Source organism: Tenebrio molitor, chromosome 5, assembly GCF_963966145.1.
Source record: "Tenebrio molitor chromosome 5, icTenMoli1.1, whole genome shotgun sequence".
Classification (NCBI taxonomy): Eukaryota; Metazoa; Arthropoda; class Insecta; order Coleoptera; family Tenebrionidae; genus Tenebrio; species Tenebrio molitor.
The window spans coordinates 9,063,907-9,088,271 of NC_091050.1; the positions used below are offsets into that span (position 1 = coordinate 9,063,907).

Sequence of the window (24,365 nt, forward strand, 5' to 3'; positions counted from 1 at the left end):
AATAGTGAATTATCTCTTTGCGTTGCCTTACGTTACTTCTATCTGCTTTGTTGTAGACGTGATGGCAAAATGTTAGATGTCTTATTAAATTTGGTTGAAACTAAGTTTACCCTTCTGAACGATGCTTTGAAAGGATAAGAAAGTTTAAATTAAGTTCTAAAAAATTCATTCATTAGATGTTTTGGGAGCAAGGTTCGTAAAAAGGATCCTGATGGATTAGGCAATAGGCGAGCGTTAAAAAAGAACGTCGTCTCTCAACACGGTTCAAGATTAATAGGAAACGTACAAAAATGTAGAGTGGCGGGCCAACTAAACACACCCGAAATCAGTCCAATTCAGTTGTATAAACTATTATATTTTTAGGACGAGCAAATGGATCCCTCGGTTACAGAAACTTACATGGGCGAGTGGAAGAACGACAAAAGATCAGGCTTCGGCATCAGCGAGAGATCAGATGGTCTCAAATACGAAGGCGAATGGTACGCGAACAAGAAGTACGGCTATGGTGTGACGACATTCAATAACGGCGAGAAGGAAGAGGGTAAATACAAGAACAACGTTCTGATCACGAGTCAAAAGAAGAAACTGTTTCTAATGAGATCGGCTAAATTTAGGGAAAGAATCGATGCGGCGGTGAACGCCGCCCAAAGAGCGTCGAAAATAGCGTTACAGAAAGCAGACATTGCGATATCGAGGACGGCGGCAGCGAGAGGCAAGGCCGAGCAAGCCGACCTAGCCGCCGCCCAAGCCAAGGAAGATTCTGACGTGGCTACGGCAGTGGCCAAACAATACGCACCAGATTTCAAACAACCAGGTCTAGAGAGGCTGAAAGCGCGACAAAACAAATACCAAATGAACACCGACATCAGCATAATCCAGAAAGAGAGTCTCAACCAAATTCCAAATCAAGTACCAAACCAGATTCCTAATCAAGTACCAAATCAAATACCGAATCAGATACCGAACCAGGTGCCCAACCAAGTACCAAACCAGATACCTAATCAAATGCCAAATCAAATCAACAAACCGATTCAGAACCAGATCGGCAACCAGATACCAAATCAAATACCCAACAAGGCACACAACCAGAGCTTTTACGGCAACAAGGCAGAAAACTACCAGCAGCAGCACAACGTGGGCTTCAGTCCAACTCAGAACAATCCATCGAACGCCTACGGCAACGCCAACAGCATACCTGGTGCCCACGGCAACGAATTCGGCCCCCAGATATCTTTCAACCTTGAGAACAAATTGGGCAACGAATTTCCAGGAAACAAACCGAGGAACTCTCTGCCTTCCGAAGAGGTGCCGCCTCAGGTGAGCGCGTTGAGGCGGGGCTCCAGACGGGTATCCGGAGACAGGCCCTACTTAGGCAACTTAGGTCAACAGTCTTCGATAGATCACTTCGATCACTACAAAAGGCCTCCCAGCAGAGATTCCAGTGTAGATAGGTACTCCAGGGCGACGGGCAGGATGAGTAGCACGGTCGGATCTAGACAGCCGTCCGTAGAAAGGTCGTCCCGTCCTTCCGAAACACCCGACAGATCTTTAAGAGCACCCTCGGTTGCCAGAGGAACGACACCAGCACCAACGAATCCCAGCGCGAAGAACGGGTCCGTGTTGACGGGAAGCGCGGCGAAGCTGAGCGGAAGCGCCGCCAAACTGGCTGCAAACAATCCAGGACAGCCGCCGCCGTTCGAGGAGATCATCATTCGGAAACGAGGACTCGGCCAGGATATCATTCCTTCCCCCAATCAACCGAAACGGACTGAGAGCCTATTCATTCCTGGAGCGCCAGCACCGCAACCACCGGTCAAGGTCAGTAGGAGTTTTCTTTTTTTTGTGAATAACGTCAACAAGCTAATCTTATTTTGTACCAAATGTGCTGTTAATTTTGGGGGATGGTGTACTTTACCAGCTCCGGGGGCGCTCGCCATTTCAGGACTCTGCAAACTCCTTCCGGACTTATTAATTTTCTTCTTCCAGAGCGAAGGATATATTTTTTCTGAATAAAATTAGCTAAATGTACTCTAATTCCATCAAAATTAATTCAGATGCTATAGTGTTTTTAAAGACTTGTTTGTCTAATCGATAGCTTTAGCCAGTTCTTGGAATTTTATTAAGATTTGAAGAACTGAAACTTTTCTGAGTGAATTCAAGTGTAATTATTGTGGAATTTATATCAGCAGAATTTTCCTCGTTTTAATTTTGCTTGAATTTAGCGAACAAGTGCAGTGTACCAGAAATACATCAATATTTATCAGTTTATTACGGTTAACTGCACATTTTAATTATTTTTCTTTGGTCCACGCCGACAGTTGATGAAACAGCAAATTTATGAACCTCCTGGTGCGAACAAGGACACAAATAATTCGTCAGGGTAAAATATGTTCAACAAAAATTTCATCAAAAGACAGAATCAGGAATTTAAACTTTTATTTTCTTGTATTTTGAAAGAAGTTGTTTCAGTTGAAATACAGTGGAAATTACATTTCATATTTTATATAAATGTAGTCGAGGAGAAGAACTTTTTTTTCAATGATATTTTTGAGTTAAGCCTTGGGCAATAAATCTACACTCGGATGCTGTTGAAGTAGGACGAAATAGAATTTCTAGTGGAAACATAAATAAAATTTATATAGCGAAGATTTAACCGATGCGATATTAAAGTAATAAGAGAGACCGTGTATATTTGAAAATTCCTGCGGCAATAAATTTTTCCAGACAGGAAATATTACAATGCAGGTTAGAGTCTTAGGAAACTTTTCTCAGTTTGCTTTAAACGGCGTTTTAGGCCCAAGGAAAACATTGCCGCAAGATTAATAAGCCTTACACAAAGAAACCGACGACAGATTTTCTTATTAGTGATTTATCTCGAGTGCTTTCACTCGAGAGGCGTCTCCGTAAAAAGTGCAGTCTTATCGAGCGACAATAATGCAAAAAATCCAATCTTCACGCCCTCATGCTCCCTTAATCATGCAAAATTGCCAAAGTTAAATATTCCAAACTTCCGCCCGTTTCGTACAACATCAAAGCTTTTACATCACGGAATTAGAATCCTTTTTAAAATTATTATGCATCACCTCTATTATTTTTAAATCTAATCCCACTAGAAAAATATTCTACTTATTTATATCTTGGCCATTATGTGAGTTATAGAACAGATCGAAAGTGAGATTTTTTCAACGGCAGGGCCGATGCCAGCTGGAAATAATTTTGTTTTGTTCTAAAATTTCGATCGAATAGTTCCAACTGACGCGAGTTCTTATCCAGAAGCATCTTCGCTGCTCTTTGATTAATGTCAAAATTTGCTTTTCACAAAAGTGTGTTTAAAATGTTGTATTTATAGTTGTTGTAGTCCTAAATTCCAAAATTTCAAAAGTTTTCTACGTTGCGAATGCTACGAAGAATTATTAGTTAATACAGACAAAGGCATGACGATGGGAAAGCTCTAAGTATTATTAAAAAATCTTTCAAAATTTGTGGTCATAGTTTGGAAACTGCGAAGCAAATATCATCAATAAAAAGTATGCTCAGTTTTTTAAAAAGATATTTCATTTTTTATTTAAAATAAAGTTTCTTAAAAATTATGAATTTACATTTACATATTTATTTTTTCTAAATCTAAGTCTAAAGCAATTTTTCAAAATTGGTGATTTTTGAGTAGGGGTGGGATTGATAATTGGGTTTGTTACTGTACCATAGATTGAAGTTTTTCTCGACACGAAACTGATTTCACCCCTTGCGAAAATGAGGGTGAATTTGTTTGAGAAATGACAAAACTTTGTGTGGAATTGTGTGTAGCGATTTGACATTGAATGACGAATCAGGCGTGCGTTTCGTCGAGTCTATAAGTGTTCTGGTGCTGGCGGTTACGGCGACGGTGCCATAGAGGGTGGGGGCCGGAGGCGTCTAAAAGCGTCGCTGTAGCGGCACTGGCCACGGTAATTTTATCACAACACTGAGTAAGACGAGTCCGCGTCGTCAGTCGTGGCGAACCTCGTGCACCATGTTGTGGTACCAAGACGATGACGAGGAGGAGAACCTCATGTTTTCCCCCGCCCTGATGGCCCGCCGGGCGTCGGAGAGCTGGATAGATACACCACCTGTCGAGGTTGACTGTTCCGCTTGGGGTAAATTAGGCGCTTGATCGGGTTGTGATGTGTGTTGGCAGAATCTGGTGACGCAGACCTCGTTGCAACGCAAGAAATCACTGCCCGATTTTCAGGATCTGCCCAGATCCAGCGGCGCCATGTCCAGGGAGGAGGTCTCCTATTTGGGGTCGGCGCGCCGGGAGGAGGTCCGAAGGATGGCCGACGAGCGCGAGCGACTCCGGGCCAACCCGCTCCTCTACCTAGTCAGTCCGCAAGTGAAGGTAATCCCCCGGAGCCGAGGGCTGGGAACCCCCGGAGCGGCGCGGAACTACTCCACCCGCTCCGGACGGATCTTTCCGGATAGAATTGTGACATACACTTTGAGTTCTCTCGACTAATGCCTCGCACTGTTCTTCCTGAGTTCGACTTTACCTAGGTTTATCGAGAAGTAGTCGATATATAGCATCAAGTTGGTCCACCAGTTACTTACCACTGCTTGCACCTCAAATCCACCTCGTAAACAAGCTCAAACAATTAACACAATTAAATATCTCGATTTTTTTTTTGAAAAAGTAAATACACGTGCGAAGCGTTATTGCCAACGTCCAAAATTTACAATGTAAACATTGTCCTTAAAATTATGTTTCAAGTCCGACATTTACACGCTCCATACTGTTTCTGAAGGCAAATAAAATACTGAGGAAGTGCTCTTCGGAATGAGGTTATCAAAGAATCTAGAAAAATATTTGGCATCTAGAGGCAGAATAGCTGTTCAGAATTAGTTTTAATGAATTACCGGCTTTCGGCCATTATTCAAAATTATTTTAGTAAGCCAAGAAGACGTTGTTTGTTGTAAACACGACCGGTTACAATGTCATTCTTTGGTGAATTTTATTTTTCAATAAATTCTTGTAAACCTAGCTCAGAATTAAATTCCTAAATATTTTTAAATTAATTAAAAACTTGAAAGTAGGTAATTTGTTCATTAGTTTTTTTGTTATTCAAAATATATGAGATTTGAAGATGAAAAAAATTAATATCTGTTTAATTTAAAAAAACAGTTTTGTACTTTTATTAATATTGTAATGTTTATTTATTGTTTCTTTTACGTAATAGAGGGTTTTATACTTTTTGCTTGTTTTTGAATTTTATTTTGCCAAACAAATAAAATATAAACGCTGATCTTGGCAGCAGGCATTGATGAAATTTTTACACAACTGGTTGATTGTGAAGTAATAAAGCTTGCTAAAATATTACAGATTTTTTTTTAAATAAAAAAAATATATAAAAAAATTCAACTTTGCTTAAAATACAACAAAATATGCAGTATTTATTTAAATCTGTATATTCTACTTTTTTCTTTGGAGCAAACATATGTATTTACAAACGGACAGTAAGGAAGCAAAGCTAAACATTTCACTCTAAGGATCGAATTATTAATTTAATTAAGTCATTGTGATTCTCTTTACCAAAACTCAATTTTTATGAAATTGAACATGCTGAAAATTTATAAAATAGTAGATTATTTCATTAAGAGTAGAAGTAAGTGAGTCTTCTTGTGGTAAGCCCAGAGATTGAAGACCGAGTCGAAATCAAGGTCGGCAACTGGGCGAAGCACAAAAAGACCTTCCACTCTTAATGATATACCTATTTTATCTTCAAAAAAAAACTCATATATTTTCTTTTGCTGCAGTTACAGTAAAATGACATTTTTCAAATTTATACTGTGGACGTTTCAACTCCTTGGATTTGGAAGTGTTTCAAGTCCGGTTACAAAAAAAACCACTTCAACCGTTTCTATACTTCTATGGAGATACACAAAGGCGCGATTTTAGACCGCTTGAAGATAAATTCAATATTGCCAATGATATTTTTGAGTAAACAATGAACAATAAATCTCCACCTGAACACTGTAGAAGTAGGACGAAATAGAAGGAAAATAATTTTTTTAATTTTAATCTTGGTTTAATCGAATTATGGAACTTTGGAATGAAAGATAAATATGGAAATTTTATATCTTTTGAAGAAAAATTTGTAGTTCAAAGGTCGAATTAGCAATATGTTTTATAAACAAAGCTTAGTTCTACATTGAGAGAATTTGACAGAAGAATCCGTTTTTTTTTGTTAATAATACAACAATAGTTTTCAATTATCATAATTATGTATTCCAAATTCTACTAAGTAAATGAATGAAGTTTACATTATTAGTAGGAGGACAAATAAGATGTCATAACTCACATTGATGAAATAATAGTCGTGAGTCAATTTCAATGATACATTTCTTTTGGAAGGACTTTTGAGCTTTATTTTCTACGATTCCATTTGCTTATCATACATTTAAGAAAAAAGTAATAAACACGTTAGGTATTTGTAGATGTTTTAATGTTTTCTTCTTTAACAGAGATATCGGGTGTTCATTTAAATGTATCTTCAAAGTAGGCGTTGAAGAATCGATTGTGAACGCACCACAGATTACGGATCTATATGCCATTCACGATGTTTTGGCATAAGGGGAGGCTATGATTTCATTTTTTAACGTTGGATACATGTTTGATTTCTGTCATCTCTGCTGTCACTAAAGTGCCTGACATGCGGAACTATCAAAATGAACGTAACATGTTGCCGAATTTACCGTAATCATAATTAAGCGACATTAAAACGTATTGATGGTGTTTGTATTAGACTGCAGAACATATTTTCAGTAAGTTACAGTGAAGTCAAGTTCTTTTTATGTATAAATTCAATCGTAGGTGAGTACAAGATAAATATGTAGCACGGATAGTGAAGGAAGAAACAACGACCCAATTGAAATGGCACAGGGGTTTTGTAAGCCCTATTATAACTTCGCGATAGAGTTGTGAATTTATGGCTTGAGTCTATTTTAAAATGTACTCCTGAAATTTGCCAACATTTTTGTAGATATTGTGAAGAACTTATTTCGGAAGATTGGGCAAAATTAATGAGAAATCTTTCATTTGAAAACGTTCTTCCTTTAATAATTTCATTAGGAGAATCTGACTCGGAATTTGATGCAGGTAATGATGATTCAGAATTTTCTAATGAAATTATGGAAGTTGAATAGTTTTGTTCTTTTTTTTGTCATGGACGATGGGTGTGTAAATATTTTGCAGAAAGATTCGAATAAAGTAAGGCTTAATAAGTAGGTACAAGATTTTATACAATCTAGTTCTAGGAACGTTTTGGTTAAAATAAAAAATTCATTGACAAGTTACTAACTGGTTGGTTAAGACACTGTATAGGTGGGTTATCTAAGTGGTGCAGGAGCCACTTTAACTTTCGGTCCCGGTCCCTACTAATCTGTAGTCTGTTCAAGTCAGTTTCCTGTTTTGTTAAATTGGATTAAAAATGTGTGAGTATTTTATATTGCAAACTAGTAAAACTGACAACAATGCACTAGACAATGACGCAGTTTATAACCTCAAACTTAGAAAAAAATAACCTAATTCAACAGACAGCTTTACTGCCAACTTAAATGCACTTTTTCCATAGCCTCCCCTTATGCCAAAACATCGTGAATGGCATATAATTGACTTTTTGCGTTGTTTGTGTTTTTACTGTGCAAACTGACGAGTGGTTCGTTCACAATCGACTCTTCAACGTCATCTTTAAGGAGACATTTAACTGAACACCCGATATTTTTTTGCTCATGTTTCTAGATTCCAGAACTTTATGTATAATTTTTGTTAAATGTAAAAATTCATTCATTCAAATTAAATTTAAAGCAAAAACCTGAGAAATTGCCAAAAGAAAATTTTCCTTCCATAAAACAGTCAAACAAGTAAATGTATTTCGTTAATGTTCAATTAAAAATATATTCAGGGATAGTTTAAAAATAAGAAACAGGAAGTGGAGAGATTTTATGAAATACTGCTTTCGTGTTTTGCAGTAACGAGGAGGACACACTAGTAATGAATCTTTCAGAACACAAGTTTTATATCAACTGAATGTATCTGCAGCAACAGAAATTTCTATTTATTTGTGGTTTTGATTCACATCGTCCGAACTTTCCTTTGAACTTGATAGTGGAAATGCACAAGTTTAAATACACCTACTGGTGTTTGCAATTTTGTAACAAAAATAAACGATTCGATTTCTATTACGGAACCCTCCCATCGCATTCCATTGACGCCGTATCTACCTCGTGCTCCGTCTTTTGATAAAATAAATCGAAATAGTGAACCTTCCCTCAAATATTGAATTATATCAAAATGTTTGAAGTTGATTCAATTACGACAATCAATTTAGCCATTGTAGCCGGGAAATCTAATTGAATCCAGTTTTATTGAATTACCACACGGACAGAATATTGCATTACATTTTCACACTCATTTCCAGCTTCTGGTTAAAGTTGAATTTAATCTTCCGACTTCCATCGCACTTGGTCGGCGAACGCATCACGTTCTCACGTATCATTGATTCCATTATTGTCCCAGATGCAAATGTGGCAGTTCTGGTAAATAACTAGTGGACCAACTCTCTTGTGAAATGAACCTTTACGTAATATGTTTGTTTTCCTTGCTATCGCATTACAGAGATCCGATAGGTATGTTAGAGCTCTAGACTACTGTTTTACTACTGCTGTTTTTGTTATGACTGTCCATGGTCTGCTACTAATCGTGATTGGCTGTATTCGTACATATATGATGTAATTGTCCCTTTGATTATTACCTAGGTCGAGTCTAACGTTCCTGCACTTGCTGAAATGCATTTCACTCAAGCTTTCGCACTAAATCGAGCTTCGGACAGCGCCTGACACGGAGCATGTTGTATTTATAGTGTTGTTGTTTGGATGTCTTTATATGTTACTTAGGCTAAACAACTAAATGCGTCTCGCGCCGACGGAAAACTTCGCTCCTTCTATTCAGAGCCAAATTTATGAATTATCATTTTTGTTCGAATTTTCTCTTGTGATCCGGACGGATTTTTTTAACTCTATTGTCGGGGTTAATGTAATCGCTGGCGCATTTCCAGGATTTAGAATTTTAAGCCTCATTTACGCCAGGTGCGTCGGCGCAGATTTTCACCACCGACAGACAAAACGAAATTTTACCCAAAAATCCAAGCGCACAAAATCCTTCACAAGTCCCATCGAGTTTAACTAAATCTTGTCTGCCTCGTGCTTCAACTAATTTTGATTTAACTGCATTAGAATGACACGGAAAGCCTCTTGGAGAAGATATTGTGTGAGATCGAAGAGACTGATTTTTTTCAGAATGGTATGAACATTTGAGCTTATTTATTTCATGACACTTTATGAGATCGTAAAAAGTTATAGCAATAAAATATGTAAGTTAATGGATTTAACTAATAAGCTTGCTTGAAACTGAACTTGAATGAAGACATTCAAATATAAATGAAGGTGGGTTGCCAACGGAAGCAAATTTTTGCTAAAAATATTTCCAAGATTGGCGGATATTAGTCATTGCTTTTTCTAGTAAAATACTTTTAATTTAAACAAACTAACGATCTCTTCGACTTTATGTGATCCTAACAAATAATTCCAATTTCATTTTTTCAATTTATTACAATCAATTAGAACAAATCAAAGTTTGTGGAGAACAAGTGAAAATAACAGGCGCCAAGAAACTTTTCGCCTTTATGTGATTCTAACGGAAACCTTCTGTTTCATAGTAAGCTTTAGGAGATTGCACACCTCTTCGTTTTTATGTAACCCCGAGACAAAACTTGTATTTGAATTTGGAAATTTTACAACTAACCGAAAAACTAACAAGCTCTTGTTCTCATGCAACCCTGATACCCACCTCTTGTTTTGGTTTACATTTTTTTGAATTGTTAAAAGTAAACTGAAGTGAAAACAAGTCAGACAGAGTAACAGGCAAATTCGTCTTGTCATGTGATTCTAAATTAATGTGGCAGGTGCTAAAAAAATATTTCTTTATAACTATTAGTAAACTACAATTTATTTTCTATTTTCTATCGATAGAAAACCGAACTATCAGGCCGCAAGAAACCGAAACTATGTTGCTCTTTTGTGATTCTAATAGAAATCTCCCAACAGAAACCTAGTTTATTTTTTAAATTATTTGGTTTTTTATTAAGCAGTGTTCGGTTTCTCGATTAGAGAGAGATTAGAGAGATTGGATTTGTTCATACAATTAACAGAAAATTAATATAACAGGCGCTAAGAAATGTGAAAAACAGTTCACAATTATGCTCTCCTAATAGAAACCTTCTACTTAAGTTTAATTATTAAAGTACCATACAAGAAACTTCAATTTTCAATCTTTTCACTTTTATGTATCCCTTATCCAAATCTCTTGTTTAATTTTTGAAATTAAAACAAATTGTAAATAATTGAGAACAAATTAAAGCAGCAGTTTTCGTCATCTATGAACAATGAACTAGAGTAACAGGCGCTGAAAAAGCTAAACACGTGGTCGTTTTTATGTAGCCCTAATAGAAATTTCTAATTTAATAATAAGTTTTTTTCTAAAAATGCTGACAACAACAAACCAACAATTTCCTCAATTTCATGTAGATAAATTGACAGTTGATTTTTCGCCATCTATTGACAATAAGCTAAACAAACAGGGGTCAAGAAGCTAGAGACCTCTTTACTGTTATGTGATCTAATAGAAAGCTTTATAGATTGTTCTATTCATCGCGACTAATTAAGAGAACACTGAGGTGCCAATAAAAAAACTCTTCTAAAGTAAGCTAAAGCAAAGCAGCAGACGCCAAGAAACTTCGCTTAATATAATTCTCACAGAAACTTGCTTTACATTCTTCAGATTGTTGAAGTTTATCTTTTGAAAGGAAGCTTAAATAGCAAGCGTCAAATGTTCAAGATCTCTTTGCTTTTATGTGATCCTGATGGAGACCTTCTGTTTGTTCTTCTTTTAGAAACTTCTGTTTGTTTTTGTTTTAGAAACTTAATTACGAGCAAATGACTATTTTCTGTCATCTCTCGATAACAAATTCAAATAACGAGTGTCAAGCAACTAAAGACCTCTTCGGTTTATGTTCCTAATACAAAATTCTGCTTCACTTTTTGGTGTTGCTAAATTTTTCACAAACAAATAAAATGACGGGCACCAAAAAACTGCCAATCTCTTCACTTTCATGTTGGATTCTCTCATGGGCTGTGACCGAAGGCGGTATCAGTGAAAAATCTGTAAATGAAAACTGAAAACTACTTTACATGGAAATAGACGAGAGATCGGTTTGTAGCGTCGCACAGATATGACTCATAGCCCATGAGAAAATCCAACATCTCTACCTTGATACAAGTCTCTTATTTTATTTTATTTTTTGCCTTCCTACTGTACAATTTCAAAATAACGAAATAAAGGAATTAATAAACATCAATAAATTAATTCATACTTCGACCAGTGATAAAAACGAAAAACATCAGACATTTCAGTAACAGAAGGTTTTGCTATTTCGGTGCGCACATTACAGAATGCGGTTTAGCCTCGAGTGTGTCTTTGTGGAACAGGAGATTGTTGTTTGAGGAAAATTTCCGGTTGAACAGAAACCGGAAAAATCTGTCAACGAACCTGATTCTTCCACGAAGCAGGTACAAGCGCAATCAATACAGTCGGATTTATCGAGACGGCAAGCTTTGATTAGTCGGCATCAGCGAAAATCAGATGTTTGCTTTGCACCGACCATGTTGCATGTTTATTTTTGGTCGATTTAAACTAACTGGACACGTTTCATGTAAGTTTTGTTAGTGTTAGGAGAGCGATCCGGCGAAAATCGCGCGAGTTTCTCTCACGTTCTTGACGCACTTGACAGAAACTGACACGAGCTTTTGCACTGGAGCTTGAGCGTCGGCTTGACGTCGTCGCTCTTACTGACCGCCGTTTGTTGCAGGATTGGCTCTCGCGCCAACAGCTGGTGATTATAGTGCTCTTCATCAATATCTCGCTGGCCATCATGTTCTTCAAGCTGCTGACATAGTACAGGCTGGGCGTCGGAGGACGCGAGATTCAGCCGATTACCCGACAACTAGACAATTGATGAGAATTGTATATTAGGACATATTTTTACAACACATACCAAATACACAGATTGGGTCATGCTTGACTTCTGACAAAGTGTCGACTATTATTATTGTAATCGCGTGATCTTGTTGAAATGCTGTGTTTGGGAACATTTTCGCTGTTGGAGTTTTTCTCAGATTTTATCTACAGTCGTTTGTTTGTTTCATCTTGTTCGCATTGTGGTAACTTTTGTTGTTGAGCCCTGCTACGGTTCGGAATTTGTTATGTTTACTTCCCCCATTCTTCATCGATGGCGTTGTAAATAATTGTTATGCTAGGTTCTAGACTAAATATTTTATAAGCTTTGGTATCAGCGCGCAGACAAGCTGGAGCAAACAAATGTCAAATAATTTATCATTATATTTGACTTGTTGTAAGCGTTTAGAGGCAAAGTATATTTAGTTGTAGCTTATACCTATATCGTTCGGACTTGGGCCCACGACTATATCATGACAACCCCTGCGAAACGACTAGCTAGACACTATTCCGGGGGGCTGTCGGCTCTTGGGCTGCGTCATCTCTGACCAGGTCTCCGTGCCCCACATAACACAACAAATTCATTCGCCTCGATTTCTAGGCCCATAAATTAATTGTTCATTCTCTTCTTCCTCCTCGTTAAATCCGCTTCGCTAATCAGTTCTGACCTCCACGGGCACTGACACCTCTTCACGATGAGGTACAAACATGTACTTTACATTTTTTTGTAACTCTCTTGCAGGCAGGAGACAAACATTGGTTGTAGATATGGAAAACGGAAATGATGAGATGTTTGTTTAAATTCAAATTTTAAATGTTTAGCTCTTTTACATATAAATTTATAAAAAGTTTTCTAAACTATTTTTGCGTGCCTTGTTCAACTTAAGTGATTCGTAAATACTGTTTGTAATTATGCAGACATTTGTATGAGCATTAAACAAAATTTCTAGATTTATATGGAATCGAATGTGTATTACGATGTGTCTATCACTTTATATTTTCAATTAAATAAACAAAAAGGGCTGACTGCATTCTTCCCTTAGTCATATTGACTTTTACCGCAGTGTTTCATTTCCCCCAAACAACACCTCTACATAACCTCAACTTTATTCAAAACATAACAAAACGACCGACCTACAGTACATTGGTATCATTGGTACTCGTGCTCCTCCTGGGCGTACTCCTGCTGCTCGTACTGCTCCTGGTGCTGGATCTCCTGCAGCGACTTCTGTATCTCTTCTGGGATGGGAGGAGGAGTGGGCAGGTGCGCCCCTTGGGGCTGGAACCCGTGCTCGTCAGCCACGTAGGTGAGCGTGATGGGGTGGCCGTGCTCGTCCAAGTACGTGATGGTACCCTGCTGGACCAGGACCTCGTTCTTCTTGTCGCCCTTGTTCTTGATGTATCCCGTTTCCTGGGCGTGGATCCCGTTACCGGTCTCGTAGCTAATTATACAAAGAATTAATTTTAAACGCACCAGTTATGGACGACGAACGTTAATTAAGATGGTACTCGTGATTTTGAGCAGATGTTGTGAAAGTCGTGCCACATTGATGTTTGCACTTTCATTATTGTCACTAAGAGATTGATTTGTGCCGACCTGAACTGGTAGCCCTCGTGGTGCTGGTCGAAGGTCTGCTTCAGGATCGGGACGATGGGTTTCTTCACCTCTTGGAGCGTTTGGTACTCGGGGAGGTCGGTGGCGGCGGTCGCGACGACAAAACACGCTAATGCAAGTATCTGCAATTCAAGAGGTTAATAACGGAGGATCGGTTGAAGGAGCTAACTCGCCTGGTACATTTTCAACGAAGACTTTGCACTCTTGCTGGAACTTTAGAAACTGATAGCACAATTGCCGGTCGGATTCGCTTTTATACCAAACTCTCCTCTTTAAATATAGTTTCACATTTGTAAAATAAATTAATCCATATGTTCTCTGGTGCTAGAGATGTTGTCAATAGTTTCTTCTAATTAAACCGCTATTGTACGAGTGAACACCGTTTTGGCATCCACTAGAATTTTTTTGAGGTTCTTAAGATGACATCTAGAGACTTTCGACGACAACTAGGAACCTAGATAAATCAGTTGCAACTAGAGCAGCCGCGATTAGACGGGCTTAAGAAAATGGACAGATAAAAATAATTGGTAAATGTTTACGACAACTACTCTAAAATATTGCTTTGTAAATATTTAACATGACTCAGAGGATTAGTTGTCAGAATATATAAAATTTAATGGCCTCTCTTAACAGACTGTAATTGATCCATAAAGAAGTAAAATATTAATTTATAAATATAGACTTTGTGGAGAGAAATTTAGTTAAATAATTTGAATTAATTATTATTTGCATAATTCCTAATTAAATTGGAAAGAATGCGAAATTCTATCGTTCACTGGGCAAATATTTTGTAATATATGAAATCGTATTGGATTTATTTATTTTGCTCTCGTTCTCATGAATTGGTCTTTCAATATAACGAAATAAATTGCTTTCTTTTATGTGATGCAGATTATGTACTAATGAAACTAGGGTTGTCAAAAAAATATCTAAATTACCTCCTAATTGATATTTATCAAACATATCATAATCAGATTTTATATCATAGAAATTTGTAAAACTGTATCCTGTTTATTAAATTTTGATATTTACTGTAAGAAATGTGAAATGAAAACAGATCAGGAAGTTATTGCAGTGGATATGAGAAAATAAATATATTATCATCCATAATTATGACTGTTTACAATAATGTAGATATCCAGATGGAAGCGGATGTAATTACTTCTTAAACCCGGAATCAATTTATAGATAAATCCTCTAACTGGTACAGTTTTTTTAGTCATAATAGTGCTGATTTAAGACCAGTAAAGTGGTCTATAAGTCACACGTGTGTTATAATATAACTAATAACTCACGTGTGAATTATAAGTGTAACTCACTGATGAGTTACATTTATTTGCAATTGTTGGATAAAATTTTGTATGCCACACATGCGTTATATTTTATAAGTCACTTGAGAAGTCTAAACTTTTTCTCGCGTGACTCATAGCCAACATAACACACTCGTACCGTAAATAACTATTATTTGGAAATGACCTTTTCTGCTGATTCAAATTAGGACCAAGTTTATTGTCATGAATCGTTAAATTCAAAGATATATATCTCATATCTTTTCCTAGTCTTATTAGAAGGTCCTGGATGAAACCCAATTTTTATTATTTCCTTAATTGGGATTTTTACTACCATCAAAAATTAGATGTTTTGATCCCTCTCTCATTCTACTCTTAGTACTCGTAGGTTTGTTTGCGAAGGACAACAAAAATCTCTGAACTGTTAACTACACAAAGACGCGTTAATGAAGCTCAAGAATGGACATCTCTCTATTTAGACGATTCTGTGTGTTCTTCGCATTATGTCAAATTATGGCTCAGCCGCAGATTAGAGGAGTGTTCAATCCGTCATATACTTTTTATTAGCTATAAAAATACCTACTTGTGGAAGTTTTATAGAGTAATAAATAAATCTTTGCCGAAAGAAATAGAAGATTCTCTACTAGAGTGACATTTTCGAAAGCATTAAGAAAATAAAAGTAACTCCGAAGTGGATAGTTTATAGGTTTCATAATAGTAATTTTTATGTAAGTTTATTTATTTAATCTATTCTATAATATTGGTGAAAGCACTACAGCGTTGTGGACACTCTCAACACATCGAATAAAGCGAGGGTACGTCTTTTTTTGGAATGTTTATGTAGAACTGGATCACAACTAATTCGTACGCAACCACGTATCTGGTAATCTGAAAATGAATCTGGAAAATCTGGAGTAACAACTGCAGAGCTTTACCTTCAGAATGAGATTTTTCTTGATAAGAAATATTCTTTTTCCAGTGATTCCAATAGTTTGGTATTTGCAGCTGTCGATAAGTCTGATTATCTGAAATGTAGGGCGTGTAATCGATACCACATAAATAAATAATCGCACCTCCTTATTGAAAATTTCTTTAGGGGCCGCTGCGAAAATGTCCATTGGCATTTTACTCGTCTCGTGCACTCTATTGCAGTACAAACAAATTGAAACAATTCTCGAGACCAGTAGACCCAAAGATATAAAATAATAAGTAATTTCTAGATCAGTAGCTCTAATTAGAGTCAGACTGGCGTGAACTTGAAAAATGATAAAATAGAAATTGTTGAAGAAGGACACTAAGACCAGCCACGATATCTTGTCGTCGAGGAAAGTGCAAAATGTGCACAATCGATTGTAATCTTCGTTCACCGCTTTCCATTTCTTCACGTCTTTTACCTGTGGAGATCGATGCAAATTACAACTCAAAAGGTGTGATTGTTTGGTTACTTTTAGGTTGCTCAGAAGCTCGATTCTTTGGTTGATTTGGTTGAATCTTGCTGTCAAAGCACAGCTCATCAAAATTATGAAGAGGTCGATGAACGTCCACGAAAATGCCATTCTGGTGTTCATGCATTGAAAAATGATGGCGATCCAAGGTGCGTAACTGATGGTGTCAAAAATCATGGAAAAGGACATGTTGACGGCGTAGTGTTCAAATCCTTTGGAGAAGGACCCGCGGCACTGGACCGCTACGATGAGCTTGTTTGCTTGAATCGAGAAGTGCTCAGCTGCAACAAATCGTGCTTGATGATCAAAAAGTTTGTTAAAATACGTAATGAAATAATACGTTGCAACAGCTTCAGCCAGAACAAAAATGGTTTGAGAACGGTTCCTATGGAAGGAGTCGCCCAGTTGCGACTCTCTCTGGGCTTAGCACAAAAAGACTCACTTCTACCCTTAATGATATAATCTACTATTACCTGCTTCTAACATCAAAAAAATTGTAGAAATTGTCTTTAGTGAGTGATCCAGATTTATGGGCCACCCATACGACCCCATCGACTTATCCAGTTTTTCCCATTTCGACATAACTTCTCTCCATTCTTTGGCCAATTTTATAAAAAATAGACACGACAAAGTACCACAGAAATAGAAGATAACAGCATCTAAACCAATGTTTGTTAAATCAGAAGAACCAAACCTCCAAAAATCTTACTCATTTGGTGTTGCTGGTAACCATCAATCACGGTGATGTGTCGGATATGTCCCAGAGTAACCACAGTACCAGCAAGTGCCGTTATTATTGAAGAAAAAACTCGTACCGACTTCCAAGAGAAGCCCAGACGACTCACTTCATCTTCCAAAACACCTTGAACCGGAAAAAATCCAAACACTTGTGCTATCACAAAAATAAACTTCAAGGATCTGTGCAGATTATGTTGTTTCATAATTAGCGGTTTCCCAAGTGGTTCCATTTCAACAGATCCCTCGAAATCTGAGGTACAAGAACCCTGCGCTTGGTAGCTCATCCCCAGCGTTTGCATCGATTTCTTGCAGAGCACTTTAATAAACTGATAAAAATTTCACGGCACTTAGAGTCATTGTCAGAGTTTGGGAAAATATGTTTAGGTATTATTAAAGCGAAATGTATTTTTAATAATCCTTTCCTGTTCAAGGTGTTTACATTATCCTGACACCCGATCAAAACATGTCTTCACATAAATTCAGGATGAAACTCTTTGGCAAAATAATGAGGATTTGGGGAACTAGTAAGTAAACATGTTTCAATGTAATACGCGTATATTTACAAAAAATCTATTTACAAAATCAAGTCACACAATCTTAATATCTCCTTTGTTGGGGGGCGGCACTCTTATAAACGGGCTGCAAATTGCTGGCGGCGGGTTGCTCGGGTTCAGGATGGGCGGCGATCCATTCCAGAGCCCTCTGGATCGCTGGCGGGATTGGAGGAGGAGTGGGTAGATGGTCACCCTGCGGCTGGAATCCGTCCTCGTTGGCCACATAACTGATAGAGATGGGAGTACCATCGGGAGCGGTCCACTGCGCCGACCCTTGCACTTCGGAAGCTTCACCTTCCGACCCGGCGTTCTTCAGCTGTCCTTGCTCTTGGGCCACGATGCCGTTTCCCGTCTCGTAGCTGCAAATTGAAATTTGAATTTTGGTTTTCTCTAGTCGGGGGGACTAACCTCCATTGGTACGACCCGTCAGCGTTCACCCCTTCGTTGTCGTATTTCACTATGGGCACGGGTTCGTTGGGCTGTTGGGCGCACACGGCGGCGAGGAGGGCGCAGAGAGCGAGTATCTGGAAAAAAGCTCACTTAGTCGGAAGCTAATCCCAGAGGGGTCTGGAGGCGGTGCCTGCACCAAATGCACTTCACGACTCACTGTGTACACACTGCGACGATTGGTGACTACCTACCACTTTCATTTTCGGTTTGTTGATAAGGAGTCGCAGACGAAACTGAACCTATTAGTGAAATTTTCGTATTTATACCAACCTGGCCATCCCTCCTCGTCCGAAGAAGCCACTATAATACCTTAAAACTATTATTAGAAGATTAAATAATCATTACATGCAACACACATGAACTTTAGATTCTGTGGCGAAATGCGGCTAAGACGATGGTAAATTGACATTCAATTGTAGAAGATTGATGCGTAATATTGATTTTTGTATGGATCATTTGTTGGTATTGTTATCTTCTCGCCGAGTTAGATAATAATCCACTTTCCACTTCTCCTTCACTAATTGAAAACCCACTCCGACTCTGCTCCTCATTCATCAACACACCCACAGCTCCCAATTGTCATTTTGTGGTAACAACTTTTCCACCAGAGCTAATCACCCCAGTTGCACCGTCGTTTCGTCACCCTCTGCCTCCAGCGCCTCTGCATTTTTCCCAACCGAAAGATTTACGAATAACTAGAAGGTCCTGCGTATTTTCGCCCAATTACGAAACTCTTAATTAACACTTCGATCTGTCCCACAGCTCGAAGAAGCGCCCGCCAAGGCCTAGGCGAAGCTCTTGAGCAACCACATTTTTTCTGCTCGATAAATAAAGCTGCATTTGTTACTTGTCACTCGGACAGTTAACCGTCCGAGAGTCGCGTGTAAAATAAATATAATTAATTATTGGCAAACATTACAAAATGGATGTTATAAACAAGATGAAAGCTGACCTTTGTGTATCACTTATTCATTTGGGTCATTGCAAGTCGGTGCCTAATAAAATTTTAACGGCTGATTATTTCCGTTTTTTCCCAAATCGAAGACGATCCGAGCGTCGCTGCAATTTGCACCTATACTTTCGATCGGCGATTGCAACACCCGGTTGCATGTTTTGTCTACATGCGATGGAGAGACGTTTTCGCACCAGCTTGTGAAATTTCCCAATTAAGATTCGAGGACGGAGGTTTTGGGCTGAGGAAGCGCAGAATCGCGGAGATTAAACATCGACGAGTGCAGTTTATGTAACAGCGACATCAATAAAGACAATATTAAACATGTTGTGTGTTATGACACGATGACGGCAATCGCAGATGAGCGGGATTACGTTCTCGTGATTAACCTAGAAGCTGTCAGAATGGCGGTTTTCGTCATTCTGTTGTGGCGCGAACCGTGCTTGCGGAAGACACGAGGTCAAAGGAATTTTCGCTGTGGGATGAAGTTACGGAATAAACATCGGAAATCTTTTGTTGATTTCCTCTTGTAAAGTGATACTCGCATCAACAGAATTCCGCAAAGGTTACAGCTGTCTTGCTAAATTATTCCAAGTAAGTTGTTCCAATCACAGTAAGTTTCTGGCCAGAAGGCGAGTGCTAATGTGATTTGGATTTTATGGCCCGGGTCAAACGCACAACTTGGTGAAATGTGATATTGTCTGATACGTTTTGATATCAAATTAATTTTGCACTCGGAGAATAAATTAAGTTGAGGTGTATTTCTTGCAATACCCGGAATGACATTTTTGGCAGATGGCGCCGAGTTATTTAATAGTTCAGTACCCAAATTAATGGTTCATCGGTTTATAATTAACCGTTAAATGCCACATTTCCCAGTGAACGTTTTAAATTACTGTTTTGACAATTCTTAATTTATTGTTGAAACAATCGAAGCTAGTCAAATAATGAAAGAGAAGAGACAATTATAAATACATATCGTGTTAGAATTGTTACAGTTGCGCAAATTGAGGTTTTTCTTTTTTTGTTTATACATTTTTCTCAGAGTTTCTCTTCAGAAATTGTGAATTAAGTAGTTTAGTAAAAAATTAGGAGATTCCGTAATTCCGCGGTAGCTTCACGTGACCTCTGTACTTAAACATAAATTACGGTTTCATAACAATTTCTCTGTTAAAATTTATTTATGTATTTAGAACTTGTCATTTGTTTAAATTGACCCTTCCAAAACGGAATTTATTACCGATAAAAATGACAAATTATTTAAGTAATTTGATTTGGGGTTATCCCATATTATGTAACATAAAAAGACTGAATCTAGAAGAGCCCGAGAGTAATAAATACTTATTGTTTTTTGTTTTTTTTATTTGTAATACGCTTAATATAGCTATTTATGTAACAAGTCCATAATGTAATGCTTTATTGGACGAGTCGAGTTTACGGACGAGCGACCTTACCGTCTTGTTTAACGGACTAGTCCGATAAAGTGGTAGTTTATGGCCTCAAAATAACGTCATAAACCATCTACATATACTTGTCACAGTCGAACATAATTTTTTTTATAGGTATACGGTGAAATCAAAGAATAGCCAAAACCAAAAAACGTGTGTCTTTATTATTTACCTTATTTCTTTACTTGCCTAATGGTACTAAGCATTCAAATGAATGTGAATGGAGGTGTTTCCACAATGTCGCTCTCATAATGTCTCATAACTTCCGTTTTCTCTAAATAATTCAACAGTTTCCCTTAGAACATGGTAAACGCCGTCATAAGAATGGTCGACTGCTTTACGTAGAAAAATGAAATCCCTCATAACTTCGGTCCATTGTCGACTTTTCCAATTTTTATCATGTTTATTTATTTATTTTTTTTCAAAAAATCATACATATTCAGAGTGAATCTAAAATTTCTTCTGTGGAAAGTAAATGGTGTGGCATGCATTTTTCCCTAGTTTCTGCTGCAAAGTAAAAAACCCTACGTGCAGGAAATCGTTTTTCCCGCACTCCGAGGACAACCGGGAAATACCTATTTTGAGGTTTTGAATACAAAAACTATATAATAATGGTTTGATATTTGTTTATAGTTTAAATAAGTATGTAATGATAAAATTTATTATGAATCTTGACGAAACAGTGTAGGTCTACAGCGTTATGTTGTGACAAAAATGTGAAAATTTGTAGAAATTATGTAAATAATGTGTCATGTCATAACATACACTCAAGGGTAACAAATTTTGCTACTTGTACAAAATTTATTACATTATCAGAATGATTGGAATTTTATAAACAACATATTGCCAAATTTTATTGATTTTATATTTAACATGAATGAATTTTTAACATTAATATTTCCCTTCATTCTTTAATTCATTTACTTTATCTAAATTGAGCTGTATATCCATTTACACACGTGCTAACTCTTTGGGTAAATAGAAGATTATTTTACTTTGGGTGGTCGTCAATAGGTTGGCATTGGTCTGCAAGCTAAAAATTTCATGTAGAAATAGCTACAGCTTGTTTTTTTATTGTTTTTACATTTAATTTAAAAATTTTGATATCAAATTTCAAAGTGTTATTCTTAAATAGTGAAAGTAACACTTTCTTTTTGAGGAATCAAATAAGAAAACGTAGGAGATTTTTAAAAAACTAACTGTTATCATTAGATATTGTTTTTTTAAAATTTGCATAACCAGAAAATTACTAAGATTGTGTACTAAGAGCATAGCTTTTGCTTTATGTGAAAGAAAAACATAAAATATGGAGAACGTTTTTCCTTGAAGCGTTTCAGCTTTCAGCAAGCCTGACGGTCGTCTCCAGCCTCCAGCTAGAGATGATCTTTATACCTTTCTTTGCAACACGCATATAAAAGATTCACCCAATTATACGTGGACATCGGTGATTTAACATGAAATTAAGCAATCACGAATTTACGTTGGCCACCTTGAAAATTAGCTTCCTTACAAATATTCTCCTTAAACTATTCAGGTTGTTTTTTCAGATCATCGTAAAACTGTGTCAACAGTTGTAATACGTTTTCGAGGTCCGGTTTTGCACAAAATATTAATCCAAAATAAAGTGTTGTGCAATCTAAATAATCTCTTGCGAAATTCATAAATGAAATTAATTTTTTGCTTGGTGAAATGTATTTATGAGATGACAGCAATTAGTTTAATGTCTCATCATTTGTAGATATTGCATCCTAACGCGAAATTTAAGCAAGAAGTGCCTAATTGAGAGAAGTGTTAGTTAATGTTTAATGAGAGGTGTACCAAGTGTTAAGCTGTATAAAAATTTATGTCAAGCAAACGATTGTGCATATTCAAATTTGTTTAATTTTTAATTACCAACAATAAGGAGACAGGAAAGATTGAAAAGATCAAAGAAAATGTAGGTACATACTTGATATTTTTATTGCGCCGTTTTAATTATGCTAACCATAACCTTTTAATTCCTTTTTTATTCCTACTAAAATGTTCTTAAGTAAATTAAAACAATTGTTCAGGAATGACACCATATATTTATGATACAACTACTATAGTGAAGTAAAAGATAACAACTTTTTACATGTAAACATTTTGTTTAGAAACCAATACAAATTTTATAATTCTTTATCTGGACAAAGAGATAAAATGTGCTAATTGTTGTTAAATTTATAAGTATACTTACACGAGACATTCTTATTTGCTACTATTAACAATGGCTTTCACCACAACAATGCCAGGAAATCAGAAATTTTCTGATAAGTGATAACGTAATACTGAGGAAGAATTAAAAGAAATTTGTACGAATGTCACAGAGTCTTGTTTCTTGTACTATAAAGGAATTGAATTCTATTTTTAAAGTTTCAATCAGTGTACAGTCGCGAGCGATACATTTTTTTTTTGTCAAAAAATGAGAAAAAAATGACAATGTCATACAACATGATGATAGGTTATCAATTATCATATTTACAATGGAGCATTTTCCATTGCGTCAAAGAATGACATTGACGCCCAAAATTTATTGCTCGCGACTGTACAAGATCAAAAAAAAAATAAAGATCAATTTACACATTCACAAATGAAATTTTTACAGAACTGGAAAAGTTCGGAGGCGAGGAAAGAAAAATAATTCTGAAAGACGATTTTACTTCATTAAAAAAGCAATTGTAAACATTTGTTATGTCCAACATTCTATGAAGATATGAATATTCTTTAGTATACCTTGTAGAGAATAAAAAAGTTAGAGAATGTTATCTCTGGGATTTACAGAAGGATGTTAAAATCTGAATAAATATGACATAACCAAAACCTACTTGCTTTAAGCAAAAGAATAAACATCAGCTGTTGAGATTTATGGAGAAAATCTGTTCCTTATTGTAAGGAAGATTAGTATGAATGCGTTTTTATAAGTGCACTGTAGCGTCGTAAATTTTTTTTAAATCTACTGGTCCCAGCATTTTTAAAATAATATAAAACTTCTTATTAACCAGTAAAGAAAAGGAGTTGGCGTTAGTATAGTTTGTCCAACGAGAGAGTGGTTGACAAAAATTCACTAAATTCCACGTAAAGAAAGTAATACCTAGCGCACGTAAAATTTGAAGTATATCCTTCAAGCAGTAACATTTTTGCCTTGAAATTATGCTCTAATTTAATGTATTCTAGTGCATTTTGTAGTGTTGGGTTAATTTAATACAATTTAAAATCTCCCAATCTCTCGCTGGACGAAGTATATCACCATTAGTGAATAGTTTCGGTACGCGTGCATAATGGGTTGCATATCTCTTATACCTTATTAATGGCGTACAAAAAAAATCGATAACGATGTTGTTGAAGATGTTTTAAGCTTACTTAAATATTTGAGATTTGCCGAGAGGTATGTTAAGTTTTATATACGGAATGATTTGAAAGAAAAAGTAAATTTAACATAGTTTGACATTGATAGGCAACCAAAAATATTTGCCTTCCATTTCATTTAATTCTTTTAAAAGAGAATTAACTACATAATTCGAAGTCAATATAACATACTAATAAGATTAAATACTCTTTTGTAGGTAGTAGTTGTATTTGTATGTTATATAAACACCAATCAACATAATCATAAATATGTATTTTTAAATTGTTGGTTATGCAACTAACAATACTTTAGTTTTTTAAATTTTGTGAAAAAGCACCAATATTTTTCGGTCTCTACTTTTTTCTGTTGTTGGTAATAAATTATCTTATAAATAAAAATATAGTCCCAAA

At 36.5% G+C, this 24,365-nt stretch overlaps 3 protein-coding genes and 1 long non-coding RNA gene across 7 annotated transcripts in view; 2 read left to right on the forward strand and 2 right to left on the reverse strand.

Moving 5' to 3' along the window:
* jp (junctophilin) overlaps nucleotides 1-13,158 on the forward strand; it is a 40,951-nt gene extending 27,793 nt beyond the window's left edge. The window contains exons 5-7 of one of the 4 annotated variants that reach the window (XM_069047096.1): nucleotides 364-1,818; nucleotides 4,229-4,375; nucleotides 11,955-13,158. In XM_069047096.1, coding sequence (XP_068903197.1) covers nucleotides 364-1,818; nucleotides 4,229-4,375; nucleotides 11,955-12,041 — 1,689 coding nt within the window. In that variant the 3' untranslated portion in view covers nucleotides 12,042-13,158. Of the gene's footprint in view, nucleotides 1-363; nucleotides 1,819-3,762; nucleotides 4,115-4,174; nucleotides 4,376-11,954 lie in introns of those variants that run through there. The other 3 variants (XM_069047095.1, XM_069047098.1, XM_069047097.1) reach the window with 3 other exon arrangements.
* On the forward strand, nucleotides 4,382-7,264 carry LOC138130569 (uncharacterized). Its single transcript, XR_011159606.1, has 2 exons — nucleotides 4,382-6,795; nucleotides 6,845-7,264. It is a non-coding gene; the product is annotated as an uncharacterized lncRNA (long non-coding RNA).
* A 31-nt stretch (nucleotides 13,159-13,189) lies between the features above and the next one.
* On the reverse strand, nucleotides 13,190-18,500 carry LOC138130280 (uncharacterized). Its single transcript, XM_069046716.1, has 6 exons — nucleotides 18,383-18,500; nucleotides 18,150-18,265; nucleotides 17,788-18,100; nucleotides 13,896-14,039; nucleotides 13,698-13,837; nucleotides 13,190-13,542 (listed from the first exon to the last, which is right to left on the reverse strand). The coding sequence occupies exons 1-6, from the start codon at nucleotides 18,389-18,391 to the stop codon at nucleotides 13,251-13,253; spliced, it is 1,014 nt and encodes a 337-aa protein (XP_068902817.1). The 5' UTR covers nucleotides 18,392-18,500; the 3' UTR covers nucleotides 13,190-13,250.
* LOC138130564 (gustatory receptor for sugar taste 64f-like) lies at nucleotides 15,746-17,479 on the reverse strand. Its single transcript, XM_069047108.1, has 6 exons — nucleotides 17,159-17,479; nucleotides 16,923-17,108; nucleotides 16,450-16,730; nucleotides 16,078-16,398; nucleotides 15,940-16,029; nucleotides 15,746-15,892 (listed from the first exon to the last, which is right to left on the reverse strand). The coding sequence occupies exons 1-6, from the start codon at nucleotides 17,469-17,471 to the stop codon at nucleotides 15,797-15,799; spliced, it is 1,287 nt and encodes a 428-aa protein (XP_068903209.1). The 5' UTR covers nucleotides 17,472-17,479; the 3' UTR covers nucleotides 15,746-15,796.
* Nucleotides 18,501-24,365: the final 5,865 nt, after the last annotated feature.